Source organism: Leptodactylus fuscus, chromosome 11 (assembly GCF_031893055.1).
Source record: "Leptodactylus fuscus isolate aLepFus1 chromosome 11, aLepFus1.hap2, whole genome shotgun sequence".
Lineage (NCBI taxonomy): Eukaryota > Metazoa > Chordata > Amphibia > Anura > Leptodactylidae > Leptodactylus > Leptodactylus fuscus.
This window is the reverse complement of record NC_134275.1, coordinates 1,867,866-1,884,365: the sequence shown is the minus strand read 5'-3', so window position 1 is coordinate 1,884,365 and position 16,500 is coordinate 1,867,866. Positions and strand designations below refer to the sequence as shown.

Sequence of the window (16,500 nt, the reverse complement as noted above, 5' to 3'; positions counted from 1 at the left end):
TTTCGTCTGGCCCATTTTTGGAGTTTTGCGTGAAAGTACATCAATTTTGGCTTTTTTTTTTCTCAGTTTTTTTTTTGTGTTCCAATCCACACAAAGGAAATAAACATGTGCATAACAAATCATGTGTAATTGCAATAATTGTCTAGAGGAATATGTAATTTTCTGGGGTGCCAACACTTATGACCATGACTCTACATTGTTGCTTTCCACTTCTCATACCATAGAAATATTTTTACCCATGGCTAACGTTCTTCATTTCTACGGTAAGTCTTGAGTTTCCCAGTTGTCACTTTCTTGCCATTCCTCTACTGTAGGCAGACAGAAGGCTGGCAATGTACATGAATGTTATTTGTAGCTTTGTCAATAATTATCTGTTTGTAGAATTTGGAGCCCTCTAACTATCATAATAAACCACAGGGAAAGCATGTTCAATGACAACTGAAATAAAAATAATTTCCCTGGCATAAACGACTCGCACGGCCAAATGTTTCATCATCAAAATCCTGGACACAGCGTACGGTTACGGAAGCACAAAAGGCGCCTGTTCCCTTCAGATGAATGCGTAATCGTTACTCTCACACACCACAAAATGAATTGATGGGTTATGAAATCAGAAAATGAACGGTCGTCGAGTTATTAATAGAGGATTTGGATATAAGTCATGAACAGAATCAATGATTTTTTTTTCCAAGTTAATTTAATCTTTGCGCCTTTACGGCTGGAGAACGTCTGATTTCATTTGGAGACTTTGTTTTCTGCCACCTCCTGAGCATTCTTACTATGTGTTTATGGCTCATTTCAATGTTAGAAGCTTAAATGGCTTTTCGAGGCCTAACTGCATAAAGTTCAGAAATATCTTTTGCAGATAGAGAGAAAAGATGCATTTTTGGGACGATTAAAGTTCTCCCCTTCCCCCGCCATAGCTCATCCTCAGCACATTCACAAGCCTAGTTACTTTCCCAACGTTTGCAGCTAGAACAAAACACAAACGATGCCAATGTGTTTCGAAACGGCTCTCAATTATACATGGATAAATGGCTTATTGTGCTATTAAAGCCTGTAACGGAGGAGATGTGATGTCATCATTTTAATGCACACTGAGAAAGTCTATGGTTTGCAAGGAATTAAATGCCCCCTAATGTATATTAAAATCCACTTTGGCCTTGTCAAACAGCCGACCAGCAAGGCAAAAATAAACTCGTAATGAACAATCAAAAGATCGTTGACATAAAGCTAAATGACATGCATTGGCCATCATTAGCTCCGGAGTTAGAGTGTTGGCTCTGCTACTTTGCTCTTTATATCGACAAATAGGCAATTGATGGCGTCTTTCTGCATTCATCTCGTGAAGGCCGCTTTGATAAGTCAAGCCCCTGGCCTACGACTTGCCAACTTATGTCATTATCTGTCATAGCTGGTTGATTGGTATTAGAATATATTTGTCACGTCAATCTTCAAATAACATTGCTATTCCAAAAAAGTCTTAAAGGGATCCTATCATTGGATACCTTTTTTTCTGATTAATATGTAGGAATAGCCTTAAGAAAGCCTCTTCTTCTCTTACCTTAAGATGTCTTCGCCGCCGCCATTCGGTAGAAATCCCGGTTTTCTTTGGTATGCAAGTAAGTTCTCTAACAGCACTGGGGGCGGTCCCAATGCTGCGAGAGAAATCTCCAGTGACGCCTCCATCTTCTTCTGGAACGCCATTCTCCCTGTGTCTTCTTCCGTCCAGGGTTTCAATCTTCTAGGCATGCACAGTCGGTTCTGCCATCGGGCCTCAGGCGCTTACACCAGCTTACTGTGTAAGCGGCCACAAGAAAATATGTAAGCTTACTTTGTAAGTGGCCATTTTCTTGTGGCTACGGGCATGCCCGAGGCCTGATGGCAGAGCCGACTGCGCATGCCTAGAAGATTAAAACCCAGGAAAGAAGATGACACAGGGAGAGGTTGTTCCAGAAGAAGATGGAGGCGTCACTGCAGAGTTCTCTCGCAGCATTGGGGACGCCCCCAGAGCTGTTTGAGTGCTGAGAGAACTCATTTGCATACTGAAGAAAACCTGGATTTCTACCAAATGGCGGCGCGGAGAAGATATCTAAAGGTAGGAGAAGAGGCGGCTTTCTTAAGGCTATTCCTACATGTTAGAAAAAAAGAGTATCCAATGATAGGATCCCTTTAATAGCAATGGCATTTTGTCCAGCATCTGCAGACACTAGAAGTAACTGTTTTGCGCAGGAAACCAACTTCGTTAGAAATTCAATCATGCAATAGGAGCCTCCATCGTGTTACTAATATGGCTGCCACTTCTTACTTTTGATATTTTGAGGAAATCTGTTAGAAGGAGAATCAGCAGCAAACTAATGCCAGTACTTTGTAGGGTGGATTGTATACTTTACAGAAATGTCTCTTATGTTCTGCATCGCAGCTCCATTTGCTTGAAAATCATGATTTTATTCTCATGCAGAGGAGCTGAAAAGGGTCTTCTATTCTCCTGCTGGGGCTTTGTCCTCCTCTCTAGATAACTGCCCTTAACTTCAAACAAAAATGTGACAAAATGGAAGATGTCACCTCAAGCCACGGCGAGCAGTGCGGGGCGAAAGGTCGGGGCGGTTATCTAGAGAGAATGAAGTCCCATCAGGAGAAGAAATGCCCTTAACCCCCTTTCAGCTAATCTCCAGAAGAATAATATCCGGATTCTCATGAAAACAAGGCTGCAATGCAGAACATGAAAAGCATTTGTGGAAAGTGTAATAGCCGCCCTACAAGGTAATGGTGTTGGTTTGAAATGCATGTTCCTGCTGACAGACTCCCTTTAACCCTTTCCTGACATCTTCTGTAATAGTACACCGCATGTTGGGTATTCAGATATGGTGGCTGCCCTACTATTATAAAGCAGAGACCCGCCACTGTTCCCGCTATGAGCCCCCGCACTGATTGCAGGCATTAAACTGACTCCACATCCGAAGATGGCCAAGGTGTCATTTTCCATGTTTGGGAAGGAACAAGATCTGGAGCTGGTGACCACTGCCATGACAGCCCTAATATAAAGGCTTCCAGGCTTGTCTGGCCCTTAGTGATCAGACACCCTGGGGTTCAAGACAGTAAAAAAGTAACCCTTGAACACATACAAAAGTTACAAAAAAATAAACTTGAAACACATACACATTAGGTAGCCCTATGTCCAAAAATGCCTGAACTACAAACCTGTAATAAAAAATGTTTCACAACAGCGCTTTTTTTCACTGTTGCCCCTCACTCAAAAATTTTAATAAACAATGATCAACACAACAGACATGACCCAAAATAGTAGAACTATAATGGACGGCTGGCCTTGCAAAAATGATGCCCTATGCATCTCTGAAAACTGAGCTATAAAAATGTTATGGGTAGTGATGAGCGAACTGCACAGTCAGGGTGTGTGCCCAACATTGCGGGCTCGGGCACCCAAACCCCAACTTCAGTGCTGAACTTTGAGTTTAGGTTTGGCTCATCCCTAAAGCTGGTTGGTTGACTCCTGTGTAGACTGCTGTATATATTGTATATGCTGTGTATATGGTGTAGACTGCGGTATAGACTGTGTATATTGTATATACTGTGTAGACTGCTGTGTATACTGTGTAGACTGTGGTATAGACTGTGTATATTGTGTATACTGTGTAGACTGCTGTATAGACTGTGTATATTGTATATACTGTGTAGACTGCTGTGTATACTGTGTAGACTGCGGTATAGACTGTGTATATTGTATATACTGTGTAGACTGCTCTGTATATGGTGTAGACTGCTGTATAGACTGTGTATATTGTATATACTGTGTAGACTGCTCTGTATATGGTGTAGACTGCTGTATAGACTGTGTATATTGTATATACTGTGTAGACTGCTGTGTATACTGTGTAGACTGCTGTATAGACTGTGTATATTGTATATACTGTGTAGACTGCTGTGTATACGGTGTAGACTGCGGTATAGACTGTGTATATTGTATATACTGTGTAGACTGCTGTGTATACGGTGTAGACTGCTGTATAGACTGTGTATATTGTATATACTGTGTAGACTGCTGTGTATACGGTGTAGACTGCTGTATAGACTGTGTATATTGTATATACTGTGTAGACTGCTGTGTATACGGTGTAGACTGCTGTATAGACTGTGTATATTGTATATACTGTGTAGACTGCTGTGTATACGGTGTAGACTGCGGTATAGACTGTGTATATTGTATATACTGTGTAGACTGCTGTGTATACGGTGTAGACTGCGGTATAGACTGTGTATATTGTATATACTGTGTAGACTGCTGTGTATACGGTGTAGACTGCGGTATAGACTGTGTATATTGTATATACTGTGTAGACTGCTGTGTATACGGTGTAGACTGCGGTATAGACTGTGTATATTGTATATACTGTGTAGACTGCTGTGTATACGGTGTAGACTGCTGTATAGACTGTGTATATTGTATATACTGTGTAGACTGCTGTGTATACGGTGTAGACTGCTGTATAGACTGTGTATATTGTATATACTGTGTAGACTGCTGTGTATACGGTGTAGACTGCTGTATAGACTGTGTATATTGTATATACTGTGTAGACTGCTGTGTATACGGTGTAGACTGCGGTATAGACTGTGTATATTGTATATACTGTGTAGACTGCTGTGTATACGGTGTAGACTGCGGTATAGACTGTGTATATTGTATATACTGTGTAGACTGCTGTGTATACTGCGGTATAGACTGTGTATATTGTATATACTGTGTAGACTGCTGTGTATACGGTGTAGACTGCTGTATAGACTGTGTATATTGTATATACTGTGTAGACTGCTGTGTATACGGTGTAGACTGCGGTATAGACTGTGTATATTGTATATACTGTGTAGACTGCTGTGTATACTGTGTAGACTGCTGTGTATACTGTGTAGACTGCTGTACAGACTGTGTATACTGTGTAGACTGCTGTGTATACGGTGTAGACTGCTGTGTATATTGTGTATACTGTGTAGACTTAATACTGTATAGACTGCTGTGTATACTATGTAGACTGCTGGATATACTGTGTATATTGTATATACTGTGTAGACTGCTCTGTATACTGTATAGACTGTGTAGACTACGCTGTATATTGTGTAGACTGCTGTATAGACTGTGTAGACTGCTGTATAGACTGTGTAGACTGCTGTATAGACTGTGTAGACTGCTGTATAGACTGTGTAGACTGCTGTATAGACTGTGTAGACTGCTGTATAGACTGTGTAGACTGCTGTATAGACTGTGTAGACTGCTGTATAGACTGTGTAGACCGCTGTATATACTGTGTATATTATGTATACTGTGTAGACTGCTCTGTATACTGTATAGACTGTGTAGACTACGCTGTATATTGTGTAGACTGCTGTATAGACTGTGTAGACTGCTGTATATACTGTGTAGACCACTGTATATACTGTGTATATTATGTATACTGTGTAGACTGCTCTGTATACTGTATAGACTGTGTAGACTACGCTGTATATTGTGTAGACTGCTGTATACTGTGTAGACTGCTGTATATACTGTGTAGACCACTGTGTATATTATGTGTACTGTGTAGACTGCTCTGTATACTGTATATACTGTGTAGACTGCTCTGTATATGGTGTAGACTGCTGTGTATATTATATATACTGTGTAGACTGCTCTGTATATTGTATAGACTGTGTAGACTACTCTGTATATTGTGTAGACTGCTGTATAGACTGTGTAGACTGCTGTATATACTGTGTAGACCACTGTGTATATTATGTGTACTGTGTAGACTGCTCTGTATACTGTATATACTGTGTAGACTGCTCTGTATATGGTGTAGACTGCTGTGTATATTATATATACTGTGTAGACTGCTCTGTATATTGTATAGACTGTGTAGACTACTCTGTATATTGTGTAGACTGCTGTATAGACTGTGTAGACTGCTGTAAATACTGTGCAGACCACTGTATATACTGTGTATATTATATGTACTGTGTAGACTGCTCTGTATACTGTATAGACTGCTCTGTATACTGTGTATATTGTGTAGACTGCTGTATATACTGTGTATATTGTATATACTGTGTAGACTGCTGTATATAGAGTGTAGACTGCTCTATATATTGTATATACTCTGTAGACTGCTGTGTATATTGTATATACTGTGTAGACTGCTGTGTATAGAGTGTAGACTGCTCTATATATTGTATATACTCTGTAGACTGCTGTGTATATTGTATATACTGTATAGACTGCTGTATATAGAGTGTAGACTGCTCTATATATTGTATATACTCTGTAGACTGCTCTGTATACTCTGTAGACTGCTGTGTATATTGTATATACTGTGTAGACTGCTGTATATAGAGTGTAGACTGCTGTATATATTGTATATACTCTGTAGACTGCTGTATATATTGTATATACTCTGTAGACTGCTGTATATATTGTATATACTCTGTAGACTGCTGTGTATATTGTATATACTGTATAGACTGCTGTATATAGAGTGTAGACTGCTCTATATATTGTATATACTCTGTAGACTGCTCTGTATACTCTGTAGACTGCTGTGTATATTGTATATACTGTGTAGACTGCTGTATATAGAGTGTAGACTGCTGTATATATTGTATATACTCTGTAGACTGCTGTATATATTGTATATACTCTGTAGACTGCTGTGTATATTGTATATACTGTATAGACTGCTGAGCAGCCATTCCGGCAGCTTTAAGCCCACAGACACCACAGACATGCTCAGTATGTACAAGGCTGTGATTGGCCAGGCAGGACATGTGACCTCTATGTATAAGAGGCGGGGTCACATGTCCTGTCACCATAAGAACTAGATTAGATAGGGCGAGGCAGCGGCTGGGCCGGAGCTCAATGTAATACCTGTCCTTATCTCAGGGCTTATTCACACTATGGTGACTGATTCTGAACGTTAAAAAGCAGATATAAAGATAAAAGCGGATATAAAGCAGATCCCATTCATTTCTATGGGAGCCGACATACAAGCTCTCCCCATAGAAATGAATGGGCTGCTTTTTTCACTACGAGCGCTCCCATTGAAGTGAATGGAAAGTGCCGGCGTGTACGGCTCGCCGTGTGAAGGGGCCCGGCGCTCTGCTCATGCCGAGCCGTACACGCAGCGCTTCCCATTCACTTCAATGGGACTGCTCGTAGTGAAAAAAGCAGCCCATTCATTTCAATGGGGAGCGCTCGTATGCCGGCTCCCATAGAAATGAATGGAGCTGCTTTACACGCCGCTGATTCTGACCGTGTTTTAATGTTCAGAATCAGTCACCGTATCCGAAGTGTGAAGGGGCCCTGTGTATATTGTATATACTGTGTAGACCAGGGGTAGGGAACCTTTGGCTATCCAGCTGCTGTGCAACTACAACTCCCAGCATGCTCCAGTCACTTCCATGGGAGTTCCAAGAACAGCAGAGCCAGTATGCATGCTGGGAGTTGTAGTTTCACAACAGATGGAGAGCCGCACATTCTTAACCCCTGGTGTAGACTGATGAGCATAGTATGTAGATAGATAGATAGATAGATAGATAGATGACACTGTCTACCAATAAGTATATGGACATCTGGGGTAGAATAGAAAAACACCATTTCTTCCTTTCCAATAGTCAGTAGCCCCCAGCAGATACTTCCTTACGGATGGGATTGAGGGACACAATACTCCCGGATGCCTGGTGAGACTCCTTGTGTATGTCAGCCATCGGTTGGGTGCAGTTTCTCTGGCCAGCACTCGTCGCTCTCTATCTCCCAGTTTCGGGGGTCTGCTGACTCGGGGCACATTCCGACAATCACCGTTCACCTTCCACTTTGTAATCACATAGGCCACTGATTTTGGGTAATACAGATTGCTTGCTATGTCCCTTAAGGATCGACCATTTCTGTGGTACCCCATAATTACCCCTTTCTCGAAATCGATACCAATACCAATGCTGTTTCCTATGTAACGGCAGAAGGCGTGACGTACATCACGACCGCAGATATTTTCATTTGCATGGGTGTCCAAATACTTATTGTTAGACAGTGTAAATAGACAGACAGGTAGATAGATAGTAGATAGATAGATAGATAGATAGATAGATAGATAGATAGATAATGTATCTGAATCTACATACTAAAGTGCCTGTCTCTTACGCTGCACCAATTCTCTGGAATACTCTAGCCTGGACACTCAGATTAATACTCCCCAGGACATGTCTTTAGGCAGACCATCACTTACCTTTGTCCTAACCAGCATTAAAAATCCTGAAAAACAAAATCCTAAATCACAACAATTTCTCCACACTTATTGCACCCTAATAAAAGTTGCATATTTGCATATTCAGATACCGACCGAGTAACTGGGTCATTTTGTTTCATGTGTTCTATTCTGATTTTTTGTAACAAAACATTGCTGCACAAGATCAATATTGTACATTCCACCTTTCTGTTCCCCCTACTTCTGCATAGATTGTTTCCTAGAAGTTCTGGCATGTTACTGTGTAATGTGTGATATAGTACAGATACCCTCTGAATAGTGATGTCCTGTGGAATAGGTGCACGCTATATAAAGATAAGGAGTAGTAGTATGTTACATTGTTACATTGGATTTTATTTATACACAGTGGCATTTACATTCCTCCATCTAGTCGGCCATTGACTAGTTTTATACCGGGTAGGATGCGGTTAGTAAATATAAAGGTGATTACAGCAGTATTCACATAGAACCAGTGAACAGGTGAAAACGTGGGACTGTCTAAGACGCCTTCCAGTAAAGACGTCCATTTATTCTTTCCTGACATGGTTGATGATCATTTAATAACTACTGGACTGTCTCTTTGCTAAGGAGTTCCTGATCACCAAATTGGACTGTAAGCTCGCACCGAACGGGCGAGGATTAATCTAGCCATAAGTTATTTTGTGCTTTCAGCATTTCATGAGCTGAAATATGACTTTTTCTGTGCTTTAGGCAAACAGTAATAGAGGCAATTTACTTTGGCTGCTTTTTCATTTGAAGATAACATGTCAGCCGGCTAGAAAAGTAAAGTATCAGAAATTCTTCATAAAGACATACAAACTTCAGTGATTTATACTTATATTATACAGCTGTCACTTGTAGACATCAGATCTGAGATTTGACTGATCTACTTACCTGAATATCTGATGAAATTCTGCAAAATAATCAAATGGGTAACTGGCAGAAAATACATTTCAACCATTTATATTTCTGTGTGGCAGTGTCAGTTGGATACGAATATGAGTCGTGCCCGGATCTGCTATTATGGGAACGGAGAACAGTCACCTTGCAAGGATTTGAGATGGATTCTTCAAATATTGGAGGATGGACCTTTAACAAACATCATATACTAAATCCTCATAATGGTAAGAACATATTCCTGTAACCATGTATCCCTATAATGTTATGTATCCCTATAATGTCCCGTAGCCATGTAACCCTATAATGTCATGTAACCCTATAATATAGGAGAAACTTTCAGAGAAAGTTTGACTAAAGCTCCATTCACATCACATTCTATTAGCAGATCCATTTAATGGATGCAAAAAGATGGACATCTGTTTACATTGAGATCAATCTGTTTCTGTCCTGGCAAAAGTATGATATATAATACAAATACAAGCCCCTATATGTAGAACCAATGTGCAGGAGAAAGATTTGCATTCTTGCAGTTTGCAGGGAGCCATGGGCCAGAGGTTAGCATTATTGTGAAATATTACATTCTTTCTGAATTAAATAATTCATTTTTGGAGTAAAAGCTATTCTTTTAGTAACTGCAGACTAAAGTATTTATGTTAATGCCGTATTGGGGTCTTTTTTGACTACCAAGTGGTGCATTCTTAAAACATTAAAGGGATTCTATCAGAATAATAGAATTCTAATAGAATCCCGTTTTTAACTAAATCCATGTCGGAATAGTCTTAGGCTGTTCTTCCCCTACCCTTAGAATTCTTCTCCACGCTGCTGTTCAGTAGATGTCCAAGTTGTGGTCGTTATACTAATGAGTCTCCAGACAGCACAGGGGGCGTTCTCCCATGCTCAAAGATGAAGGCAGTGATGGAAAGTTTTCAAGCAGCACAGGGGACGCCCTCAGTGCTGTCTGGAGACTCATTAGCATAAAACCAAAAACCTGGAAATCTACCGAATGAGGGCAAGGAGAAGAATTCTAAAGATAGAAGAATAGCCGATCTTAAAGCTATTGCGACGTGGGCTTAGTTAAAAAAAAAACAAAAAAAAACAAAACAGTATTCTAATTATAGAATCCCTTTAAGAAATTCTTTCTGTGCCCTAAATGGCAATTTGACATTCTCATTGAAGTTGATCCATTACTGCAAGGCAAACTTCTATTAAAAGGACCCAGCATATCAATAACACTGCAGATAGGTTTGGGTCCATTCACACGGAGGAAAATGGTGAGGAATTTGGTGTGGAATTTCAGCTCTAAAAAAAAAAGCCTCCCATTGACTTCGATGGTTTCCTCTTTCTGCTAGCAGTTTATAGTTTATAGTTTTTGAAGTCAATGGGAGGCTTTTTTTCAGCGCTGAATCTGAGGCGGATTCCACACCAAATTCTCCTCTGTGTGAATGCACCCTTAGGATCACCTGGATCAAACAGGGTGTTGCAATTGCTTCAAAGAGTTAAAAGAGCTCATTTACATATTGACAAAAATAGCAGTGTTGGCACTGATTCAAAAGGGGAAAACACTGATGCAGATGATCTTTTCTATCTGCAGGACTGGGTTGATTCTGGGTTCTGGGGGCAGATACCTGTTTAGAAGCATATCTGCTGCATATATGTAAGACCCCAAATGACTGGCCAGGTTGTCCCAAGGACACTGAAAGCTGTCAGGGTCTGGGGTTGCTAGGTGGGGTATATATGTATATATGGTGGTGTTATCTCCAGGAGATGGGGTGTATATATATATGAAGAGCTCAACGGAAAAATGGCCTAAGTCCACATTTTGTCATATTTCAAATTATTACCTAGAAAGCTTCTTTGTACCTCGTTCTATGCATTGGGTTTACAAGGTACCTAGGATTAATGACCTAAGTCCATATATTTCAATGCAGAAGAATTTACATTCAATGGGATAATGGCCTAAGTCCAATACAAACTGACTTACTTCACTCTCGTTGGTCATTTTTTCATTGAAATCGTGACTTCCGGTCTGTTGTTTATATTAGTGTAAAAACTTTGTCTTATTGTTTAAAAGGCTCTAAATCGACTTTTGCACATATTTAGCGCCGAAAAGGGAGGCAGGTAATTATTATTCTTCATCGTTTAATAATAGTAGTAATTAATTAATAATATTAAATAAATAATATTTATACATGAAGCTGCCATTTTTTTAATAAATAATACAATTTATGATTAGGATTAACGGTGTTCATTAGCTGATTACATTGGATAGATATATTCCACAATAATGCCCGTTTGCTTTAGGCTAAAACTTTAAATTTCGTTTTTCTCACAATATTGATTTTTGGACTTAGGCCATTTTTCCGTTGAGCTCTTCATATATATATATATATATATATATATATATATATATATATATATATATATATATATATATATATATATATATATATATATATATATATTTATATATATATACATATATATATATATATATATATATATATATATATATATGCTAGGTGGGGGGGCATAGACACACAAGTCCAGATTCTTTAGTCCAAAACAAAGGTAGAGTTTATTTTCACTCATAAAGGCAGTGCAGCAACAAAAGGAAACACTACAGAAATCCCTCCCTGCCTGGCACTGACTAATCATAGAATAGGTGACCTCACCTAGAACAACAGAAATCCAAAACCCAGTAGAATCATTCAGGACACGGCTCCAAAAATATGACCTCTCTGTCAGCTCCCCAGCCAAGCTCTGCCAAAGTGTTGCTGCTGGAGCAACTTCCTAAGCCTCCTTGACAAGGAGACTCTCTGCAGCTGAGTCGCTGCCAGAACATCCCCAAAGTGTGGACTGGAGGGAGGTGGAATGACAGGTCCCACTACCAACCTATCTGCCATTCCTAAAAAATCCAGCCCAATAACCCTCAGCAGATAGAATTATCTGCCGAGAACCAGGCGTTTTCTCATCTCACCCACCTTAGTAGTCTGTGTGAGATGTACACCCCCTCCATTACCCGACCGGCCATCTGCTTACACCCCCTCCATTACCCGACCGGCCATCCGCTTACACCCCCTCCATTACCTGACCGGCCATCCGCTTACACCCCCTCCATTACCTGACCGGCCATCCGCTTACACCCCCTCCATTACCTGACCAGCCATCCGCTTACACCCCCTCCATTACCTGACCAGCCATCCGCTTACACCCCCTCCATTACCTGACCGGCCATCCGCTTACACCCCCTCCATTACCTGACCGGCCATCCGCTTACACCCCCTCCATTACCTGACCAGCCATCCGCTTACACCCCCTCCATCACCTGACCGGCCATCCGCTTACACCCCCTCCATCACCTGACCGGCCATCCGCTTACACCCCCTCCATTACCTGACCGGCCATCCGCTTACACCCCCTCCATTACCTGACCGGCCATCCGCTTACACCCCCTCCATTACCTGACCGGCCATCGGCTTACACCCCCTCCATTACCTGACCGGCCATCGGCTTACACCCCCTCCATTACCTGACCGGCCATCCGCTTACACCCCCTCCATTACCTGACCGGCCATCCGCTTACACCCCCTCCATTACCTGACCGGCCATCCGCTTACACCCCCCATTACCTGACCGGCCATCCGCTTACACCCCCTCCATTACCTGACCGGCCATCCGCTTACACCCCCTCCATTACCTGACCGGCCATCCGCTTACACCCCCTCCATTACCTGACCGGCCATCCGCTTACACCCCCTCCATTACCTGACCGGCCATCCGCTTACACCCCCTCCATTACCTGACCGGCCATCCGCTTACACCCCCTCCATTACCTGACCGGCCATCGGCTTACACCCCCTCCATTACCTGACCGGCCATCGGCTTACATCCCCTCCATTACCTGACCGGCCATCGGCTTACACCCCCTCCATTACCTGACCGGCCATCGGCTTACACCCCCTCCATTACCTGACCGGCCATCCGCTTACACCCCCTCCATTACCTGACCGGCCATCCGCTTACACCCCCTCCATTACCTGACCGGCCATCCGCTTACACCCCCCATTACCTGACCGGCCATCCGCTTACACCCCCTCCATTACCTGACCGGCCATCCGCTTACACCCCCTCCATCACCTGACCGGCCATCCACTTACACCCCCTCCATTACCTGACCGGCCATCCGCTTACACCCCCTCCATTACCTGACCGGCCATCCGCTTACACCCCCTCCATTACCTGACCGGCCATCCGCTTACACCCCCTCCATTACCTGACCGGCCATCCGCTTACACCCCCTCCATTACCTGACCGGCCATCCGCTTACACCCCCTCCATTACCTGACCGGCCATCCGCTTACACCCCCTCCATCACCTGACCGGCCATCCGCTTACACCCCCTCCATCACCTGACCGGCCATCCGCTTACACCCCCTCCGTTACCTGACCGGCCATCCGCTTACACCCCCTCCGTTACCTGACCAGCCAGCCGCTTACAAAGCCTATGCTATAACCGTGTGACTTGCCTAGTAAGTATATATATATCATATTTATAAAAATTGTATTAGGCCGACAAGGAATCCTCATGTTTCCTCCACATTTACAGACTTCAAGTCTTCATAAACCTTCAAAGATCAACATGTCCTTGTCATTATTTTCTCTTTGTTGGCAAAGGCTTTTCTTCGGCATTGGCTTACACAGTCTTATGAATTATATTCCTTTTTTTTCCCAATGTCTTTTTTTTTCTGAGTGTGTAAAATGGTTTTTCAAGAAAGAGTCAAGTTGATAGTTAATGAACCTCTCAAAAGGGAGAGATTTTATAGTTAAGTAGTGCAGCCATTTGATTAGGTCACGGTGGAGTGTACTATACAGTCACCTTTCTCCACTGACGGCGAGGACTATTTCCTCATTGCTACACGACTGCCTCCTAGTAATATGATAACATATAACTATTATCTGTAACGCCTGTTGCTATAAATTGTTATTAATATAATGTATTCATAATGTTGAAAGCTTTGACCTTCATCAGATTGCCCCAAAGTAAATGTTCGCACTTTGGCTTGTTTCCAGTTTATGGTTTTAGAAAGAACATATATTACACTTTGACAGAATGAGAGAGGGTTTTTTTTTTTTAGGCTTGTGTTATTTTGGGTTCCTGGAATGGTTTATGTCACTGCTGCAGATCGTATAACTTATGAGAGTAGTTGGGTCTTTCATCATAATTTACTATTAGTTATATGACTAGTAATTGACACTTTAAGAACTGCTGTGATTTCCTAAGCGTATTGGCGCTTTACTCCAGGCCAAGCCGTTTTACCATCCTACGTGACCGGTTTAGCTACAGATTACATATTTTCACTGTAGAGAATGTGGTAACTCATTTGTAGGAAGATTATAAACTGTATCATTTGTATCATTTATGTTCTTGGAATTAGCTAAAGCTCGAAAAAAAGCCTTTTTGGTTTTTAATGGGACCTAAATTCAGAAACATATTTACAAATGACTAATCATATTCACATAACCCAAAAAGTAAGATTGCAACATATATGGGAACCTTAAAAGTATATATCAAACTTATATCAAACTTTGATGATCGTGTATCATGAGAAATTAATTGAAAAGTGATCTTTAGAAAGAAGGTGAAATGTTTGTTCATATTAGGTAAATGGTTTGACCATGTAAGACGTGCTTATACGGAAACAGGTTTTCAGACTATAGAACATGCTAAGAGACAGCAAACAGGCCCTGTTTTAATAATTACATCCTGGAAAACAGATTTGTATATTTTTCCCATAATCCCCCAGTGGAGCAAAAATGGCTTGTAAGTCTCCATACGCCTGTAAAGGTGCACGTTCCCTAAGAGTGTTACTAACCCCTGATACTAAATATCTGTATGGTTCCTGTTCTGCCTAGTGAATCAGCACAGGGGGGAGATGGGTGCTTGTCCATGGCTATCTCAAGTATGTTATATTCAGGTTTACAGGGATCTGGGAACCAGATGACCCTCCTTTCTTCTAATACTTTGGGTGTCAGAAGTGGGACTCTCGCCTATCAGATACCTATGCCGTCACTATGCCACAATATATCTAGGAGGACTCCCTTTTTAATCAATGTTGTAAGGAGATAAAACCTACCTACAATGTCCAACGATCAAATGGTCTCAGAAATCTTTAATACCAGATTCCTCTAAGAAGGAAACCAGCTTACTCTAGTTTCACACTTGTCCTCGGATTCCTGTTCTTCGGGTCTGCTTGGGGACCTGATAAATAGAAGCCCAATCTGCTTACAAAGCAGTTATCCATGGAAACCTACTGATTCTATAGACTATAATGGAGTCCACTGGTTTTCCGCCTGGTTACAGCTTGAAAAATGCGGAGAGAAAAGTCAGATTTCAAGCAGATTCAGGGACGGAATCCAAGCACTGGTGCCAACCCAGTCTGAGATGAATGCCTTAACACTTAATGCATAAGGGTGTACATTGGAGAGGTGATAGGGGCAAAGAAAAATTCCAAATATTATAACATTAGCAAAAACACCAACCTACGTATCTTATATCCTGGTGCTTGATTTCCATCACTTTCTAATAAGAGAGATGATAGTAACAGCCTCTGAACTGGTTAATACCTACTGAGTTACCTTGTTCACTTCTAGGTGGATGACATCTTGCACAAGTATCTATAGTATATACTACTTCTACATGGAAGGTGATGGGGAAAACCCATAATTGGCGTTCTGTGGCTGTCCAGGGATCCCCGGTGTCTGCTTCTTCACAGTGCAGGCTGAGAGTCCTCTACAGACACTGGCAGGCAGGGCTGCCGCAGCCCCAGCCTGCCAGTGTCCGGAGATGATTCTCAGCCTGCACTGTGAAGAAGCAGACACCGGGGATCCCTGCATCCCGCGATCGACCCATACGTCCTTTGCGATCTATCAGTAGATCGCGATCGACGTATTGGGCACCCCTGATGTACACCATTGATCGTACTGATAACATATTGAAGCATTGCACCAGCTGGCGGTGTGCTACATATGTATGAGGAGGTGTATGCTGCTAGTACTTGGCATGGTTTTCAGGGATTAGTTAACGCATTAAACTGGTGTATAAGATCTTAAATCTGGTGAGGCCATTGGCCCACTCATACGACGAACAAAGCTTCACCATAAAAAGTCACACACTTTCAGTATTCAAAGTGGAGTACGAGGCAGAATAAGGCTGAGGCTCCACGTTGCGGAAATGCAGCTTTTTTTGTTGCAGATTTTGTTGCGGTTTTGTGAGCCAAAGTCAAGAATGGCTACAAAAGTAATGGGGATTATATAG

General features: G+C 41.9%; 1 protein-coding gene across 1 annotated transcript in view; it reads left to right on the top strand.

Annotated features, from left to right (window-relative positions):
* The window catches only part of TENM1 (teneurin transmembrane protein 1), a 441,834-nt gene that overhangs the window by 331,392 nt on the left and 93,942 nt on the right, over positions 1–16,500 (top strand). The window contains exon 21 of the mRNA XM_075259290.1: positions 9,266–9,409. Coding sequence (XP_075115391.1) covers positions 9,266–9,409 — 144 coding nt within the window. The remainder of the gene's footprint in view (positions 1–9,265; positions 9,410–16,500) is intronic.